Below are 16,359 nucleotides of genomic sequence, written 5' to 3' on the forward strand. Positions count from 1 at the left end.
AACTTATCATTATACGTGTAATACCATGTTAGTTTATTAATTTCACATATTATTAACTAAAAAAATAAGTTAATGGATTAATAATTTTCATTTACATTCAAGATTCTAAATTCAAAAAATATAAGGACTTAGAATGATTCAATTAGAGAACATGGATTAAATTTACAATTGAACACACGACATAGGCTAGTAATTAATCTAACTAAACTAATTTAATGACTACTATTTGAGTTTGAACTAAATTTCAAATTTTAAAAAATAAAAGGACTAAAATTGATCAAATTAAAGTTAATGGACCAAATCCACAATTTTTGCAAAGTGTAGGAACTAGTAACGGAATTTATTTTTTATAGAAGCCAAGGTAATCACCATCGATAACGATAACTAATTATTTTCGTTGTATTTATTCTCCAAAAAAAGATATCTAATCACGAAATATGTTTCATTTTTATAAATAATGATTATCGAGATACTATATCAGTCGCATCAAATCATTTGGATAAGAAGACCATTGGGGGGGGGGGGCTACGGCTGGATTTTGTCCATGTGCCTACACATGATGTAGGAATAGTGTTAAACCACATGCTTTGGTGTTTGAAAATGAAATGGTTTGCTTGTTGCTTGTTTGGTTGATTTTTATGCGATCATTTCATCAAACATATGATGGACAATGTATCGAGTTATAGATTACCACATGTGTTGGTACATGTTTGTCTTTTGTCTATATGCCGTTTAACTTAGGTGGCTTCATGTGCTAATGCTTCGTCCATGTGGGAAATGGAAATGGCCCGCCCGGTTAGTCTCTTTACTTGTCACATTAACTCATAACAATGGAATTAAATTGACCGGTTGAAATAATATCGAGTGGTCTAAAAATTTAATTATATAAGTTGTAATGCAGAATTAGAGAATTGATTACAATTGAAAACTCAAATTGATACTGCCACACTAATTTTAATTAAGAATAGATTTTCAAAAAATTAATAAACATTAATAAAATGATGGTATTTTTTAATTATCTTTTTATATAAAATTTTAAAACAAAACAATATAAAAAAACTCTAATTAAAATGACTAAGAATTCACTAATCAAATTTGAGATTATAAAAATTGATCAATAACATTCATACCACTTAATCCCTCTTATTTATAGTATAAATTACATAAAAAAATTAAAAATCCCACTTATTATGAAGATTTTTTTCAATTTAGTATAATTAAAGAGTTAATATTTACATATAATAGAGAATTGTCTTTAAATTAAATTTTTTAATTGCTTAGAAGACTAAAACTCGAGTGAATTATATAAGATGAATATTTTTTATCACCTGATCATTAATGAGATTTTAGATTTAACTTCTACATTGTAATTAATGTTCATGGACAAGACAAAAGGACTAAAATTGGTAAAATAACAAAAATTATGTGGGATTTGAACATGATAATTTTTTGTTATATTTATATACAATAACAAAAGGGACATTAAATAAATAATAATGATGGGTGAGAATACAAGGAAAATCCCCTCACAAAAGAGCCAATGGCACTAAATTAAAGAACACAATAAAGCCTTATCATCAATTTCATCACTTTAAACTTTAGGGGTCTCTTTCACATCAATTTTATAAAATAAAAAACTAAAAGACAAATATCTTATGGCAAAACTATGGGTTCAAACATAGGAGATAATGGTCATATAATTACATTAAAAAACATTATAATAAGACAAATGTCTTTCCTTTTTCAAAGAATTCATGTTCTTAGCATTTTTCATATGTATAATTTTTAATTTTCAAAAAGCTAACAACAAAATATGAAACTAAACCTTAAATAATTATTATTGCAAAGGAAAATTCTTGGCCAAGATTGTTGTGTGTAGTGACAACTTTTCCTAGTAAAAAGCTTATTCGAAGATGAAGATAAAGTTATTTTTTTATATTATTTTTAAATAGGAAATTGGTAAGAATATTAAGGAAATTTAAAAGAGGAAAAAACGAAAGCAGATTCCTTGCTCAATGACTTTTTTTTACACCTTCAAATATTTTCTGCATAAATTTCAACTCGTCCATTTTTCTATTCCCCTCATTTCTCTCCACTTTCTCTTACTTTTTTTTTCCTTTTTCACCTAAATCAATTATCCTATTGAAATATATAAAAATAAAATAAAGTAAAGAAAGTAATAATAATAGCTGATTGAGTCTTAACTCGATTGGTCTGAATATCATTGTCAATGTAGGAGGACGAAGGTTTGAATGTGTTGAAATGTATTATCCTTCTATTTATGGGTTGAGGAGGGGCTATGAATAATTCTAGACATTGTGTTAAAAAAGAACAGATATGATCAAAAATTATAATGAGATTATTTAAAAAAACTTGTGGAATTGAATTATAGTGATAGGTAGAAGGATCGAATTATTTGTTTGGTTTGATAAATTTGTATTATACTAATGGAGTTTTGGGTAAGATGTTTTAAGTAGTAGTATTTTCATTTAAAAGTATCCAATACGTTTTAAGGTAAACATATATGGTTTATTTTATTAGGTAGCCTACAATATGTTTTTTTATATGTAAGCTTATCATCTTTTCATGTTATTTGTTTAGGCACTCAAGCTTTCAATAAAGATGAGATATAAAATCCCCCACGAAATATAATACTTAATGTGTTGAGGGTTCGACCCTATTCGATTTTAAACACAAAAAAGAGCTAGGTGGTAGCATTTCCACTTGCCTTAATGTTTTAGGCATGAGGTGAGTACAACCATATGCAATGCGAATGGTTTGCCTTATTTAAGCGCTTTTACGAGCAATGGTGAAGCAAAAAATTTGGTAATAGAGGGACCAAAATAAAATTATAGTAGTTTTAAGGGAAAAGTTAAAATTTTCATTTTAAAAGGATTCAAATTAAATCATTTTCAATTAAGAGGATAAGGGCGCCAAGGCATTTACTTGTCGCCTCTAGCTACACCTCTATCGATGAAGTATTTTCACTCTTTGAACTTGTAGTTTCATCAAGCTACCTTTTTACGTACTCAAGCGATTTCAATAAAGATAGGAGACAGAATCTCTACTATAGATAATACCTAATGTGTTGCGAGTTAGGGCACGCGTTTGATTCTAACATGTGTAGCATGTATGGTTCACCTTTGACTCTATGAAAATGTCACCTTTTCAAGCACCCAAGTTCTCAATAAAGATAAGAAAAAAATCCCTCACTGTGACAATACTTAACGTGTCAAGAATTTGACCCGTTTGGTCCTCAATAAATTCACTATTTTAAAATACAATATATTATTTTATTAAAAAATAATTAACGTGTTTTTGAAAAATCATATGAATAATATAATCAAAATTTTCTTAATAAAAGTAGATGGTAGTAAAAACAAAATTTAAAAAAAAAACTTTTAAAAACAAAAAAGAGTGTAAATCAATAGTTAATATATATATCAAGGTACCTGAATTTGGTAAATAGTATTTAAAATTTCTTTACTTAACTAGTACCTAAATTTGAAATTCGTTAATCAATTTAATATTTTCTTAGGTACTTAGGGCTAGTTTAGCGTTGTTTTTAAAAAGTACTTTTAAAAAGTACAGTGAAAAAATATTTTTAAAAAGTACTTTTGAAAAATTTTGTTTAAAATTTGAGTGTTTAGTATAGCTGTTAAAAAGTACATTTAAGAAATAAAATATTTATTTTAGGCATGATATTATAAAGTAACAAAAATATATTTAAATAATGTTCAAATTAGTTAATATTATGATATTTTAGCAAGAATATAAAAACAATTTATTATAACTTATTGATAATATTTTAATATAAGAAATATTAATTTTAAATATTTCTAAGTATTTAATATTGATTATTTATAAAATGTAATTAGAATATATAAATTATATTTTAAATATTTAAATATTATCATTAAATGAAAGATATTGAAGAAAATGGAAGGAAAATAAAAAAGAACCAGAGAGAAGAACTGAAGAAGAAATGAAGAAGAAATTGTTACCGTGAAAAATGCTGAGGACAAAAAGGTAATTAACTAGCCAAAAGCACTTTTGGCCTAGAGAAAGTTAAAAATTTCAACTTTTTCAACAGAAGAAAAATGATTTTTTAAACGGACTTTTTAAGTTGAACAGAAATTTATTCAGTAAATAATTTAAAAGAAAATTTTTTGAATGAAAAGTATTTTTTGAAGACATTGATAAACAAGCCCTTAATCAATATCGTTAAAATATACTGATATTATACTAGCATGAAAAAATTATCATTTTTCATAAATTTGTACTGTGCACAAGTTGACATAGCACTAACAAGACAAAGAGGAAAAAGAAATTGATGAAATGATAATTATTTTCTTTACATTTTGTGATATATTTCTTTACATTTTGTGATATATAATATCAAGAATTGGTGTTGCTTCACTTGTTTAAAGGCAACAACCTGGGATTTTTTTTCCCTTTGAATCTACAATATGAAAATGATTGAAAAAAAAAACACTTATTTTTATTTTTTTTTGTTGAAAAAGTAGTATAAACTATAAAGTTCAAACTTTTTATTTTAACTAAATAAGATAAAAAGTATTATTCTTGATAAAAAATTGTACTTTTGCATGTGTTTTTTTTTCTTCCTTTTTGCTTTAATATTTTGAGCTATTTTTAGGTAAGATTATTTATTAGAATGTAAATTTATTACATTCGAATTCAATTTTAGTTAAAAATACTTTTTTTAAGAATTTAATTTTATCATTTTACCTAAATATAGTTGTTGTTTTTTTATATAAAAAAATAATTAAATCATAACTTAAATCATTCGTGACCAAATCACTTTAAAATAATCATCATGTGATGGTAATAGAACTTTATCCAATAATTATATAAAAAAATACCTACTTACCGATCTTAAAAATATCATTAATGCTAACCCATCAACTACCCTTTAAAAAAAATACTTACACAAAATTAGTTTGTTATACTATTCATAAATTGAAACCCCAAAAATAGTAATATCAATTCATATTTATTAATTGTTAATTGACTTACAAAAGAACTTATCTTTTGGCCTAATACTGTTTTTAGTCCCTGTACTCTTATTATATATAAAATTTATCCTCATACTTTGATTCCAACAGTTTAGTCTTTAATAATTAAAGTTTGACTGATAATTTCCATTAAATCGGATTAAGGGGCCTTTTTAAAATTAAAAAAATAATTGTTCATGTAAGCAAATAGAAATATGGAATCTGTAAGGTTTTCAATTATAAATCTAGACTTGTAATGTAAGGTTTTTAAGCACTATTTTATAAAAGTAGAGTGAACATTGATAATATTATTTATTTACATTGTTTCCATGTGAATTTAAACTGATCATATGAGGAAAAAATCATTTTAAAAATGCAACATGATCCTACTGGACTTCAATTATTAAATAAAAACTAGAGATACTATCAATTCTTGTCATTAAAATAAAGATATTAAATTTTAAATCTTCAATGAATAAAGGGACTAAATACAAAATTAAACCTTCGCTTAGTATTAAATAAACCCCAAGGCTGAGCTGTTTACACGTGTTAGAAGCTTAAATACTCTGTGTTCGCTAGCACGCAATGATTGGATCTTATCATACCACGTAAACAAATAATATGATCCTCCACTTTTCGTTATATCAACGGTTAAAAACATAGTTTTACCCAATTACTAAAATATATATTTAGAAAAAAAAACTGTTTAATCCACTAACTTACGCCGTTGCATCTAGACCGTCGGATTTATTTTACATTAAAAGAATTGGCTCTATAAATTTTAGAAGAAGACAAAGGTATCAGTTCATCATCGTCACAGTTGAAAGAGAAAATCTTGAGAGAGAAAGTAAAGCAAAAATCATAAATAAATAAAAAATGGAGATGAGTGAGAGATCGTAAAATTTTAGGGTTTTCGATTTTCCCTTTTGAAGTTTTTTTTCATTGATTAAAAGACTTTCTCTCTTCGTCTCCGATTTGTTGAATTTTACCCCTTCTTATCAGTGAATTCAACGTGCTTCTTTTTTTAAAAGCTTCGATTTTTTTTCCGGTGAATTTCTTTTCTCCGACCGCTTGTTTCGTCGGTAATAGCAGCTGAAAATCAACGGTTGGTCCTTTTCCGATCATGGGTTATCCCAAATTTTACCAGAAGGTCATTTTTTGAATCAAAATCGGATTTTTTCCGATTATAAAATTTTTTGAGCTTTTTAGCTGTTTATTTAATTTAAAAAATGGGCTTTCTTTTTTGAAGTAGAAAATTTTGCAATTTTTGAGCTAAGAGAAAAAGGGTCATAAACAGTGGACTTTAAGGGGGGAAAGAACAGTGATATTAGAAAAAGGCTTGTTTGATTGGATAAATTTCTCTCTTTTTTTTTCCCCTTTTTTCAAAAAAGGAAGAATCTGAAGAGAAAGACAATTTGTTTGAGCTTAATTTACAAGCTTTTGACTTTAATTATGATTGAAAAAATTGTTGGATTCATTTAATATCTTTCCAAAATTTTGTTCTAATTTTTGAAACTCAATTGACCATTTCCTAATTGAGTGTCTAACTGCAAAACAATGGCGTTCTAAGTTGCTCAACATGGCAGTTTCCTTCCCTGGTTTTCCATGGTGGTTTTGGGGTAATAGTGGAAATAAGGAGAAACAGCTTGTTTCAAATGGATCTTCCTTAAATTCTTCTGATTGGGGTTTAGGTTTACGAGAGCATGAAACTGTTAAATTCCCAACAAAAATAGCCTCAACTAAAGGAAAACCAAATTGGCAAGGTAATGAAGAAAGGAGAGTGGTTGATAAAGAATATGACCTTGTGATGGTTCCATCAGATGGTGTGCATTTATCTGGATATGAATCAGATGGTCCAGAATGGTCCATTGGGTGGGAAGAACCACATGGTCCTGGTTTTCATGGTGAAGATGATGATGATGGGTTTGCTGTGTTGGTTCCATGTTATAGACCTGGTTGCAAAGAACTTGTTGAAAGCCCTAATAACCAGCTCTTGAGTGCCATCAAGAACCTCCCAACTGGGTTCTCTTCTGGTAAAAGCTTTGTTTTTCCTATATGGATCTTTTTCATTTCTGATATTTAGTTTGTTTGAATGTGGATTGACACTTAGAATCACCTTAGTGGTGGAACTAATAAAAATTTATCTTATTTTTGTGGCATCTTTATCTGCACCATAGACTTTGAAGCCTACATGTCAAAACCCATTTTACTAGGGAACATAATGGAACAAGTGTTTATGGAGCTTGTATAGCTGCTTGAATGGTCACTGCACATAATTTGTTGCAGCACAAGTGTTTCGATAAAAGTACCATGGAGGAGGTATATTGCATTTTGCCTTTTCTACTCAAAAAATGAAAATTGGACCTTCTAAATTGGAAAAAAGAGCAAAGTAATCCTTTTTATAAAGAAAAAAATTATTCATTTCTGTCATCAAAAACTGTCATGACTAATGAAATACCTAGATAGTTACACGTGCTGTGTCACTTGTGTCTCATGCTAAACTATAAGGATCAATTTTCTCTTTGATCTAATATATAGGGATTAATTTGTTCATTTTCTTTAGTAGATGGGAAAAAATACAATCCGGCTCATAGTACAAGGGCCTTACACGTGCACTTGTTGACAATGTTGCTTTGAACTTGGCTGAAAACGGTAGAGATCAACCTCTAGGGTTAAAGTACCTTTAAATATATGAAAAGTATTTCGCAGAAACTGTTATATCCTTTTTCCCTTCTTATTTCATGGTGGACATTGTCCTCTTTGTTTGCATATGTTAAGGTGAGATTTCCAGTCACATGTAATGCCATTCCAAGATAATTTGGTTGGTAAATCATCGATGAACATGTCCAAATGTCTCGGTGAACTTTACAGGATCAGTTTTGTTGCCATTATGTATTGGGTGCTAGCTTCTTCTACCTTAGTGAACTTTTATAGTTTTAGGTATCAATTAATGTCGAGACCTTAGTCTTATATGTATTTGCTGCTTCGTACATTATCAATCTATGTCATTGATTGAGGCTTTGAGTTAACTCTCATGGATTCCATCATATCGGAGTTCTTGTGGGTGCTTCCGAGCTTTTAAACGATGTTAATACATGTACTTTTTGTTGCCCTTTGACATGGAACTAAGGTTTTTAATTTTATACAAACTTTTTCTCTGCAATTTGGCTTAAAACATGCAGAGGGAAGCAACTCGGTGCAGCAATGGTTATCTTCCTTCCCGAACTACTGAACTGACCAAGTCACACTAGTCCGTAGGCGAAGTTTCCTATTGTAGTATCGGTGAATAATGTGTATATATATAAAAGAAGTGGCCGGTTTGAGTAGAGATGAGGATCTGTATCGGCTTCTGGTTCATCATCCTCCCTTCTTGCTTACGTGCAGTCTCGAAATGATCTCCGCGGAATTGCAAAAACACGGCGGAGAACTTTTGTTGTTCTTTTTTCTGTAAATAATATTAATGTGAATATGCAAGAAATGAAGAATCCTTGCTTCCAGCACACTGCTACTCTGTATAATTTTGATCTTTACCACCACCCCCCCCCCAACAAAGTATATCTATCATCATATCAATTTTGTAAATACCATGTTCTATGAGAGTGAGGACCAAAATTCTTAGTTCTTACATTGTTGATTTCTCAAGTCTCAAACAGTTAAAATTACCCAAGTACTCGCCATATACGATTGCCATCTCCATCTAAGCCTGTCGTCATTTTACAATGTCGTATCAAAACTGTGAAATCTCAATCTAAGTAATGATTCAACAATCAAATATAATAGATTAGTACTCATTAATAAGAACATATTTCAAATTTAAGTCAACTTGACGTTTAGTATCGAATATCAAATGAGAAAGTTGTTTGTATTTTGGTTTTTGGATTCATGATATGCAAAGTTGTTTCATTAAAAAGATAGAACTGTAAAAGAGAAGAGAAATGTGAGCTCTCGATTCATGTAGGTGGTGTGAACAAAGAAGGCCATATAATATCGATTTAATAGTTCGGCGACTGAATGAAAATTTTAAGTAGTTCAGTGACTATTTTGTAATTTTTTTAAATTAAGTGACCAAAGCGTAAATTTACTAATAATTTAATGACATTTGGTGTAATTTATTCTAATAATTAAAAAAAAATTCAAGAATTGTAATAATGTTAAAAAATTATAAACTAAATGGTCATATTAAACTACTAATTTTTATCTTCACCCACCAAACCAATCAAATCACTCCCAATTTAAAATAAAAACAATTTGATAGATTTCTTCTATAAAAAATGTAAAAAATAATAAGTAGATAAGAGATATTTATTATTTAATTATGATTTATTTATCTTAATATTATATAAAAACCTTATATAATAAGATGAAATCTTTAAGATTTAAAGATAAAAACCTTACATTTAAAAGTTGATTTTTATTTATAATAAGATGAAATCTTTAAGATTTAAAGATAAAATATAGATTTTTTTTATAATTTAAAATCTATATTTATCAAATAATTTAATTATATTCCATAATTAATTTTAAATAATATATCAAATAATTTTATAATTTAAATTCATTTTTCAACACTTATTTTTTTATCACGCAAATTTTTTAGTTTATCATTAAAATTTCAAAGCAAATACAATTTCCAACATGTTTTACATAAAAAAAATCAGATAAAGCATAACAAAAAATATTAGGGGTAAGTAAAACTCGATTTAATTTAAAAAAATAAAAAAAATCGAATTTGGAGTTAATTGAATTGAGTTATTCGAGTTCGAATCGAGTTGAATTTTATAATTTGAATAATTCGAATAACATATTTGTATAAATACTCTTTTGATCTTTGTCAATTTTGAAAATAAGCAAATTGATCTCTCTCAACAAAAAAATTCAAAAAAAAAATTTTAATTCAAATATTTACAAAAACTTCAAATTTTATATTTAAAAATTTTATAATAACTTTAAAAAAGTTCTAAATAATATATAAAGAAAGTTAAAATTTTAAAAGTTTTCTAAAAATAATAATTTGAGAGCTAAATATGTTAATTAATATTTAAACATTTTTTTTTGCTTTGAAAAATTTTTCAAATGTCTATGGTTTCAAATTTATATATTCTAACATGAAATTAGTTATACTATAACAAAATTTTAATTTGATATATTTAATTCTTTAATTTAACTCAAATGATTTCACTCGACAAAATTCGAAAAAAATTTAAATCGAATGAGGATAATAAAATAAGACTCATCAACTCGATTAACTCAAAATTTTTTGAACTCGATTTGATTCAATGCTGAGTCGTAGTAAACATTGTTACCCATTGTGATTATCAACTGAACTTTTTAGTAGATGCAATGAACCGAATTTTTAATATAATTCTAAAATATCTTCATACTGCTTTTTATTTGAAGTGGTTAATCTAACTTAAATATTTGGTTAAAATCCAACCATCCCAGTTAACTACAAATGCTGAATTTTTTTTTTCTAAAAATAACATTTAAATACCTTACTTTGCTTCATAACTTGAGATTTATTTCTTAGCTTTATGTGCAAGTATTTGGTAGGCCTGAAATTGATTTTAAAAAGAAAAAAACTAAATCAGTTCAAATTATTATTTTAATAAACAAAAATATGAAAATACTGAAAATCAATTAATCAAATTGAATTAGTTCGAATTTTAAGTAAAACAATATTTTTTATAACTAGACCCGTAAATAGGTCTAGTTAGCTTAAACAACTTATGTTTGTAATAAAATTTATTGTTTTTTCCACACTTTTTGATAAGTGTATATTATAAATCAAATAATTCAATGCAAAATAGAAATAAGATAAAATAAAAAGCAAGTGTTTTATATGTTACAAAGATGTTGCAGAGAGCTGCTAGCAATGCATATTCATGGTGGTGGGCTAGCCATATCAGAACAAAGCAGTCAAAATGGTTGGAACATAGTCTTGAAGGTATTTTATATGTTTTTATATTCAATTTCATGCTTAATGCATAATAATTTCTGGGTTTTTTTTTTTAAAAATGAAATTTGGGTATGAACATATGTATGTATGTATGTATGTATGTATGCTGTAAAAACTGTAAGAAAATACAATGGAATTTGCAGATATGGAGGAGAAGGTGACATCAGTGCTTAAACTCATAGAAGAAGATGGAGATTCATTTGCCAAAAGAGCTGAAATGTACTACAAAAAGAGGCCAGAATTGATTCATTTTGTCGAAGAATCGTACAGGGCTTACCGTGCCTTAGCTGAACGATACGATCACATATCGACTGAGCTGCAAAATGCCAACAACACCATCGCTTCCGTTTTTCCGGATCGAGTCCAGTTTGCTATGGACGATGAAGACGAATATGACTCCCTGAGTTTCTTGAACAAGGCTACGGAGAACTCGAAAGGCAGTATCCCTATGGTTCCGAAGCTACCTGTTAAAGAGTTGAAGAGCTTAATAACATCAGCTACTAAGGATATGCAGCGTAAGAAATCAATGAAGGCTATTACCAATGCAGTTGCTAAATCCGGGTTGACGAAGACCGAGGGGATCGAAGAGATCGATAGGCTCTGTAAACGAATCCTGGCAATGCAAACCGAAAAAGAGTTTGCAAAGAGTAGTTACGAAAGTGGATTGGCCAAGTACTGGGAAATAGATAATGAGATCAAACAAATGCAAGAAAAAATTTGTAGCTTGGAAGACGAATTCGGTGTAGGTAGGGTCATCGAAGACGATGAGGCTCGAAATGTGATGGCTGCAACGGCTTTAAAATCGTGCGAAGAAACGTTGGTTCAACTGCAGGAGAAACAAGAGAGATCAGTCGTGGAAGCCGGAGTGGAGCAGAAAAGGATCAAGGATGCCAGGGAGAAGTTGGTCGCTTTAAAGAACAAGTTCCGCTCGGAAAAGCCATCGGCCAGGGAAGATAAAGCGTGCGACAGTACCAAAAAGAGAGAGGACATGGAGTCCTTAATGGAGACGCTGAAGGAGAAGTTTGAAGTTGGCATCGGTGAATCATTGAGTGTGCCAGACATGGAGGACAAGATTGATGAACTTGTGAACAAGGTGATAAACTTAGAAACGGCAGTCTCCTCGCAATCGGCTCTTATCGAGAGACTTAGTGCAGAGACCGATGAGCTTCAAGCCCAGATTCGAGCTTTGGAAGTTGATAAATGCACATTGATTGATGGAAGAAATTATTTGATGAACAAGGTAAAGGAAATGGAGGAGAAGTTGCATCGGATTCAGGACTTGAACTGGACTGTTGAAGATCGAAACAATGATCTCCGAACTCATTTTATCGAAGCACATTGTAATATCAATCACCTTTCAGGGAGACTGTGTAATGTGAAGCCAGATGAGATCGAATCGTCAAAAGTGAATGCAGGCAAGGAGATTGAGGTTGCTGATGCATCAGCCGATGTGAAATCTGAATTAGGGTCTGAAGAAAAGGAGAGTCGGAATCTGTATGCAAGTGATGGCTGCGGAATTCGGAGTGCGAAAACAGAGATGGTTGCTGTTGGTTCAGTACAAAAAGAAGACTCCCTTGCTTTTACAAATGAAGGTGGTGTTAGCCGGGGAATAACAGAGAACAAAGTTGATTCGAAGAAATCCGAAGACCGAATAACAGAGAGCAAAGTTGATTCGCGAGCTTCTTCGATGTTAGTAGACACTCATTCCGTAGCTAAATCGAAAGGACACAAAAGAGTACCCGAAGGCGAACCGGATTGGAAGCAGTTGTTCATGAAAGGTATGGAAAACAGAGAGAAGAACTTATTGATGGAAAACAGTACAATGCTTAGTAACCACAAGGATACCAAGCAGCACCTCGTGGAAGTAGAGACGAATAACCAGAATAGCCTGTTCGAGATAACGTTGCAGCTAAAGGAGCTGAAAAGCAGCAATGCCACAAAAGATGAAGAGATCCAATCCTTACGTCGGGAACTAAGCCTTTGTCGAACAGGTCCCAATGACAACAACAATACCGATCAATATGCGGGACCTAGACCAAGTTCTGATATGCCGATAGTGACTGAAACCTCATTGAACTCGCCATCCAGAAAGGAACAAAATGAAGACATTGGGGTGATGCTGAGCGATCAGCCTCAACCTATTTCAGAAATTGAAGAAAATTTCCGAATAAACATCGATGAACTGCTGAATGAGAACTTGGAGTTCTGGTACAGATTCAGCACTGTATTCCAAGAGTTACCTAAGTTCAATACCGGAGTGAAAGATTTACAGGCTGAGATATCGAAACTCGATGAACGACAAAAGCAAGATGGAAATAGCACTGGGAAATCTCTGCTAATATCAGATGTGCGACCCTTGTACAAACACCTAGGAGAAGTTCAGACAGAACTGAACAGTTGGGTCGAGAGAAGCTTATTACTGAAAGATGAACTGAAGAGCCGGTTTTCGTCTTTGTGTGACATTGAAGAAGAGATTACACAGGCATTAAAAGCAAGTGCAGCAGACGATGAGATCAGGTTCACGAGTTACCAAGCAGCAAAGTTCCAAGGCGAGATTTTGAACATGAAACAAGAGAATAACAAAGTTGGTAAGGAACTGGAAGCCGGTTTAGATAATGCAAGAACCCTGCAGCTCGAAATCGAGAGGACCCTGGAAATTTTGATAGATGACTGGGAACTTTCAAGATCCAAGGCCAATCGAAGCGGCCAACTACCCCACTCAGATAGTCGTAGTAGAATTCCTTTGAGATCATTTATCTTCGGTGTCAAACCAAAGAAGCAAAAGACATCCATATTTTCTTGTGTACACCCTGCAATGTATTGGAAGTATAAATTCGGGATGTAGTAGCAGTAGGTAAAACATTTCGTTGTCTGTGTTACCTTCAAAGTTGCTCTTCTTTGCTTCCATTGACACTCTCACAGAGGTCAACACTTTTTCCTTTTTCTCGTTTTCATTAGGAATTGGAAGAGGCATGTTTTCTGTTGGCTTATAACCTGTAATTATAATCACCATGAATGGAATAGTTGTTTCTTTCTATTCTTATTTTTTGCTGCATTTCCCTCTTATCATAAGGACCTATCAAGTACAAAACAGCTCGTGCTTGTTTTTTGCAGTGTAATGGCCTACGTGACGAGCCCTAAAACAGCTAGTATATGAGTTAAAATTCACATATAATACACAATTCTGGCAATCTTACACGCCATATGAACATGGGGTCTTATAAAGTAGCTACTGAGACCTCAGATACAATCCTTGCTCCCCTACCTTTGGCCATGTATAGACCAATGTGATCCATCAGATCCTGCCAAAGAACAAAATTCTCGAAAAGTTTCTATCGATAAACAAACAAGCAGACCGAGTTTTCTTTTACGTTTCATTCAGAAATTTAAATGAGAAAAATCATTGTGGTTGATGAAAGACCTCCGAGCAAATCATTTGAATTCATTTTAGACTAGGAACTTTAAAACATCTTCATAGTAATACGACGTCACGGTTATCGTGTCTCCATCTAGGCATCGCCTCTGCATTTTTAAGGTTCTTACGGAACTCTATCTGTTTGCGCTACATTATAATTCTCTACCTTACTCTACTTAAAAATGCTGAAGGTGACAGTTAACGACTACGAGGCATATCTATGTATATGTATGTGAATCTGCAATGCATGTAAGTTGCTTTAACTTTTCCCCCACTATATGTTTTCTCAATATCAGGTTTTCATACTTCTTTGCATAAGTATGTGCATCTATGATTTGAAGTACATGGGGATGAACCACTGATATTTCTGGCCACATGAACCGGAGATCGAAAGTTGCACAAGCACCAGAGTACGCATTAACATCCTCAAGTGGGGTTAGAATCCTACGATTCAAAGCAGAAGATACGAAATCCCGTACACATATTGGTCCAGAAAAGGTAAGTAAGACTGAACCGAAAATCCAATCAAGAATTATGTGTAGTCTTTCCATATATAACAATACAAAGAACAATAGGAAACTGAACTCTGTTTGTGATCATTGGAAAAAATATTTACAGTTTTGATCTGATTTTTCTTAACCCAATCTACAAACAAATTGGAATCATCTTCCTGAATTGAACCAATGAAACCATCAATGCAATCTTTGCATCTAAGTGTAGCATTAGGCTCATTTTCCAGCCATTGGAGAGCTAGAATACACAAACATACATGTCATTGACTTCATATAATGGAAAGGAACAAATGAATAAATAAGAATCATAAGTATAGTCATATCAAGTACAAGGAACCAATCTGGTTTCATCAGTTCCAGCAATGCAATGGGGAGGAAACGAAGGCTCAGGAATATCGGGAAGATGGGAATCAAGGAAAGCAAAAACAGGCCATTTTCTCTCACATAATAGCCTCGCTAGCCTTGCAGATTCTTCAACCATATCAGATATCTGTTTATCAGGTTTCATTGAAGCCTGCATAAGCAAGAAAAAAACGAACAGAATAACCCAGATTGCCATTTGTCCAAAATAATTAATACAGTTCCTTAAAAAAACATGCAAAATCTAAAAATTTTAGTTTTTCCAGATTTCCAGCTCCAACAGTGCAGAATCCATTAACAACATCAACAAGAATAAGATCAGTCTTAATATCTTGAGAAAGAACCAGAGTCTTCTTCCAAAGGAAGCTCTTTCTTCATGAGATCATTGGCTGTTGGCACCACTTCTTCTGTATTGTTCTTTGCTTAACGAACCCAAAAGAGACAGAATTGGAACAGAGAAGAGACAATGTAAAAGGCAATAACAATTATTGGTAAAATGAACGTGTTCACCACTGATTCGATGAGTGCCATTCGATCAGACATGAACCTGTTTCTAGATTTTTTATTATACAAGTACCCTTACGATAAAATTTGGATTCCTTGGAGTTGGAGTTACCAGTGGTGGTTGGTGATTACAGAATCTCAAATGGTTGGTGCGGGTCCATGTTTTGAAAGAATAAAACATAGAGATGAGCGCAAAATATTATTAATCATGCAAATGAAAAGACTCCCAGGTCTCCTTATAATCCTCACTTTAGAAAGCAGTAACACAAAATCCCAGATTCATGTAATATGCAGAGCATTGGAACTTTTGTCAAATTATAAGACAAGATATGAAGACAGTAATTGTAAGACCTGAAATCATGGTACTCGGTGTCATTCCTGTGCCACCCATACCGATCGAAACGTTCCGTGTATATTCCGTTCAATACTGGTCGTACCAGTTGAATTCCGATCCATACTAATCATACTAGTGGCATAAGTATTTTTTTGTATTTTAAAATTTACATATGACAAAATTTGAATCTATATCAGCAACATTTTTAAAATATTTTTTTCATCAAAATTTTATTTTTTTATGACTATTTTATATTTGAGATT

General features: G+C 31.2%; 2 protein-coding genes and 1 pseudogene across 3 annotated transcripts; 2 read left to right on the forward strand and 1 right to left on the reverse strand.

The window, feature by feature from the left end:
- Positions 1 to 5,804: 5,804 nt before the first annotated feature.
- On the forward strand, positions 5,805 to 8,640 carry LOC121208807 (uncharacterized). 2 transcript variants are annotated; one of them, XM_041079770.1, is made up of 2 exons: positions 5,805 to 7,048; positions 7,193 to 8,640. In XM_041079770.1, the coding sequence occupies exons 1-2, from the start codon at positions 6,595 to 6,597 to the stop codon at positions 7,264 to 7,266; spliced, it is 528 nt and encodes a 175-aa protein (XP_040935704.1). In that variant the 5' UTR covers positions 5,805 to 6,594; the 3' UTR covers positions 7,267 to 8,640. The 2 variants fall into 2 exon arrangements, with proteins under 2 accessions (XP_040935704.1, XP_040935705.1); XM_041079771.1 differs by having other exon boundaries at positions 5,821 to 7,048; positions 8,198 to 8,640.
- A 2,225-nt stretch (positions 8,641 to 10,865) lies between these two features.
- Positions 10,866 to 13,972, forward strand: LOC107950011 (protein NETWORKED 2D). Its single transcript, XM_041084385.1, has 2 exons — positions 10,866 to 10,959; positions 11,115 to 13,972. The coding sequence occupies exons 1-2, from the start codon at positions 10,866 to 10,868 to the stop codon at positions 13,814 to 13,816; spliced, it is 2,796 nt and encodes a 931-aa protein (XP_040940319.1). The 3' UTR covers positions 13,817 to 13,972.
- A 217-nt stretch (positions 13,973 to 14,189) lies between these two features.
- On the reverse strand, positions 14,190 to 16,138 carry LOC107944631 (nicotinamidase 1-like; annotated as a pseudogene).
- Between the last annotated feature and the right edge of the window lie 221 nt (positions 16,139 to 16,359).

The sequence above is a fragment of the Gossypium hirsutum genome, chromosome A02, assembly GCF_007990345.1.
Source record: "Gossypium hirsutum isolate 1008001.06 chromosome A02, Gossypium_hirsutum_v2.1, whole genome shotgun sequence".
NCBI lineage: Eukaryota > Viridiplantae > Streptophyta > Magnoliopsida > Malvales > Malvaceae > Gossypium > Gossypium hirsutum.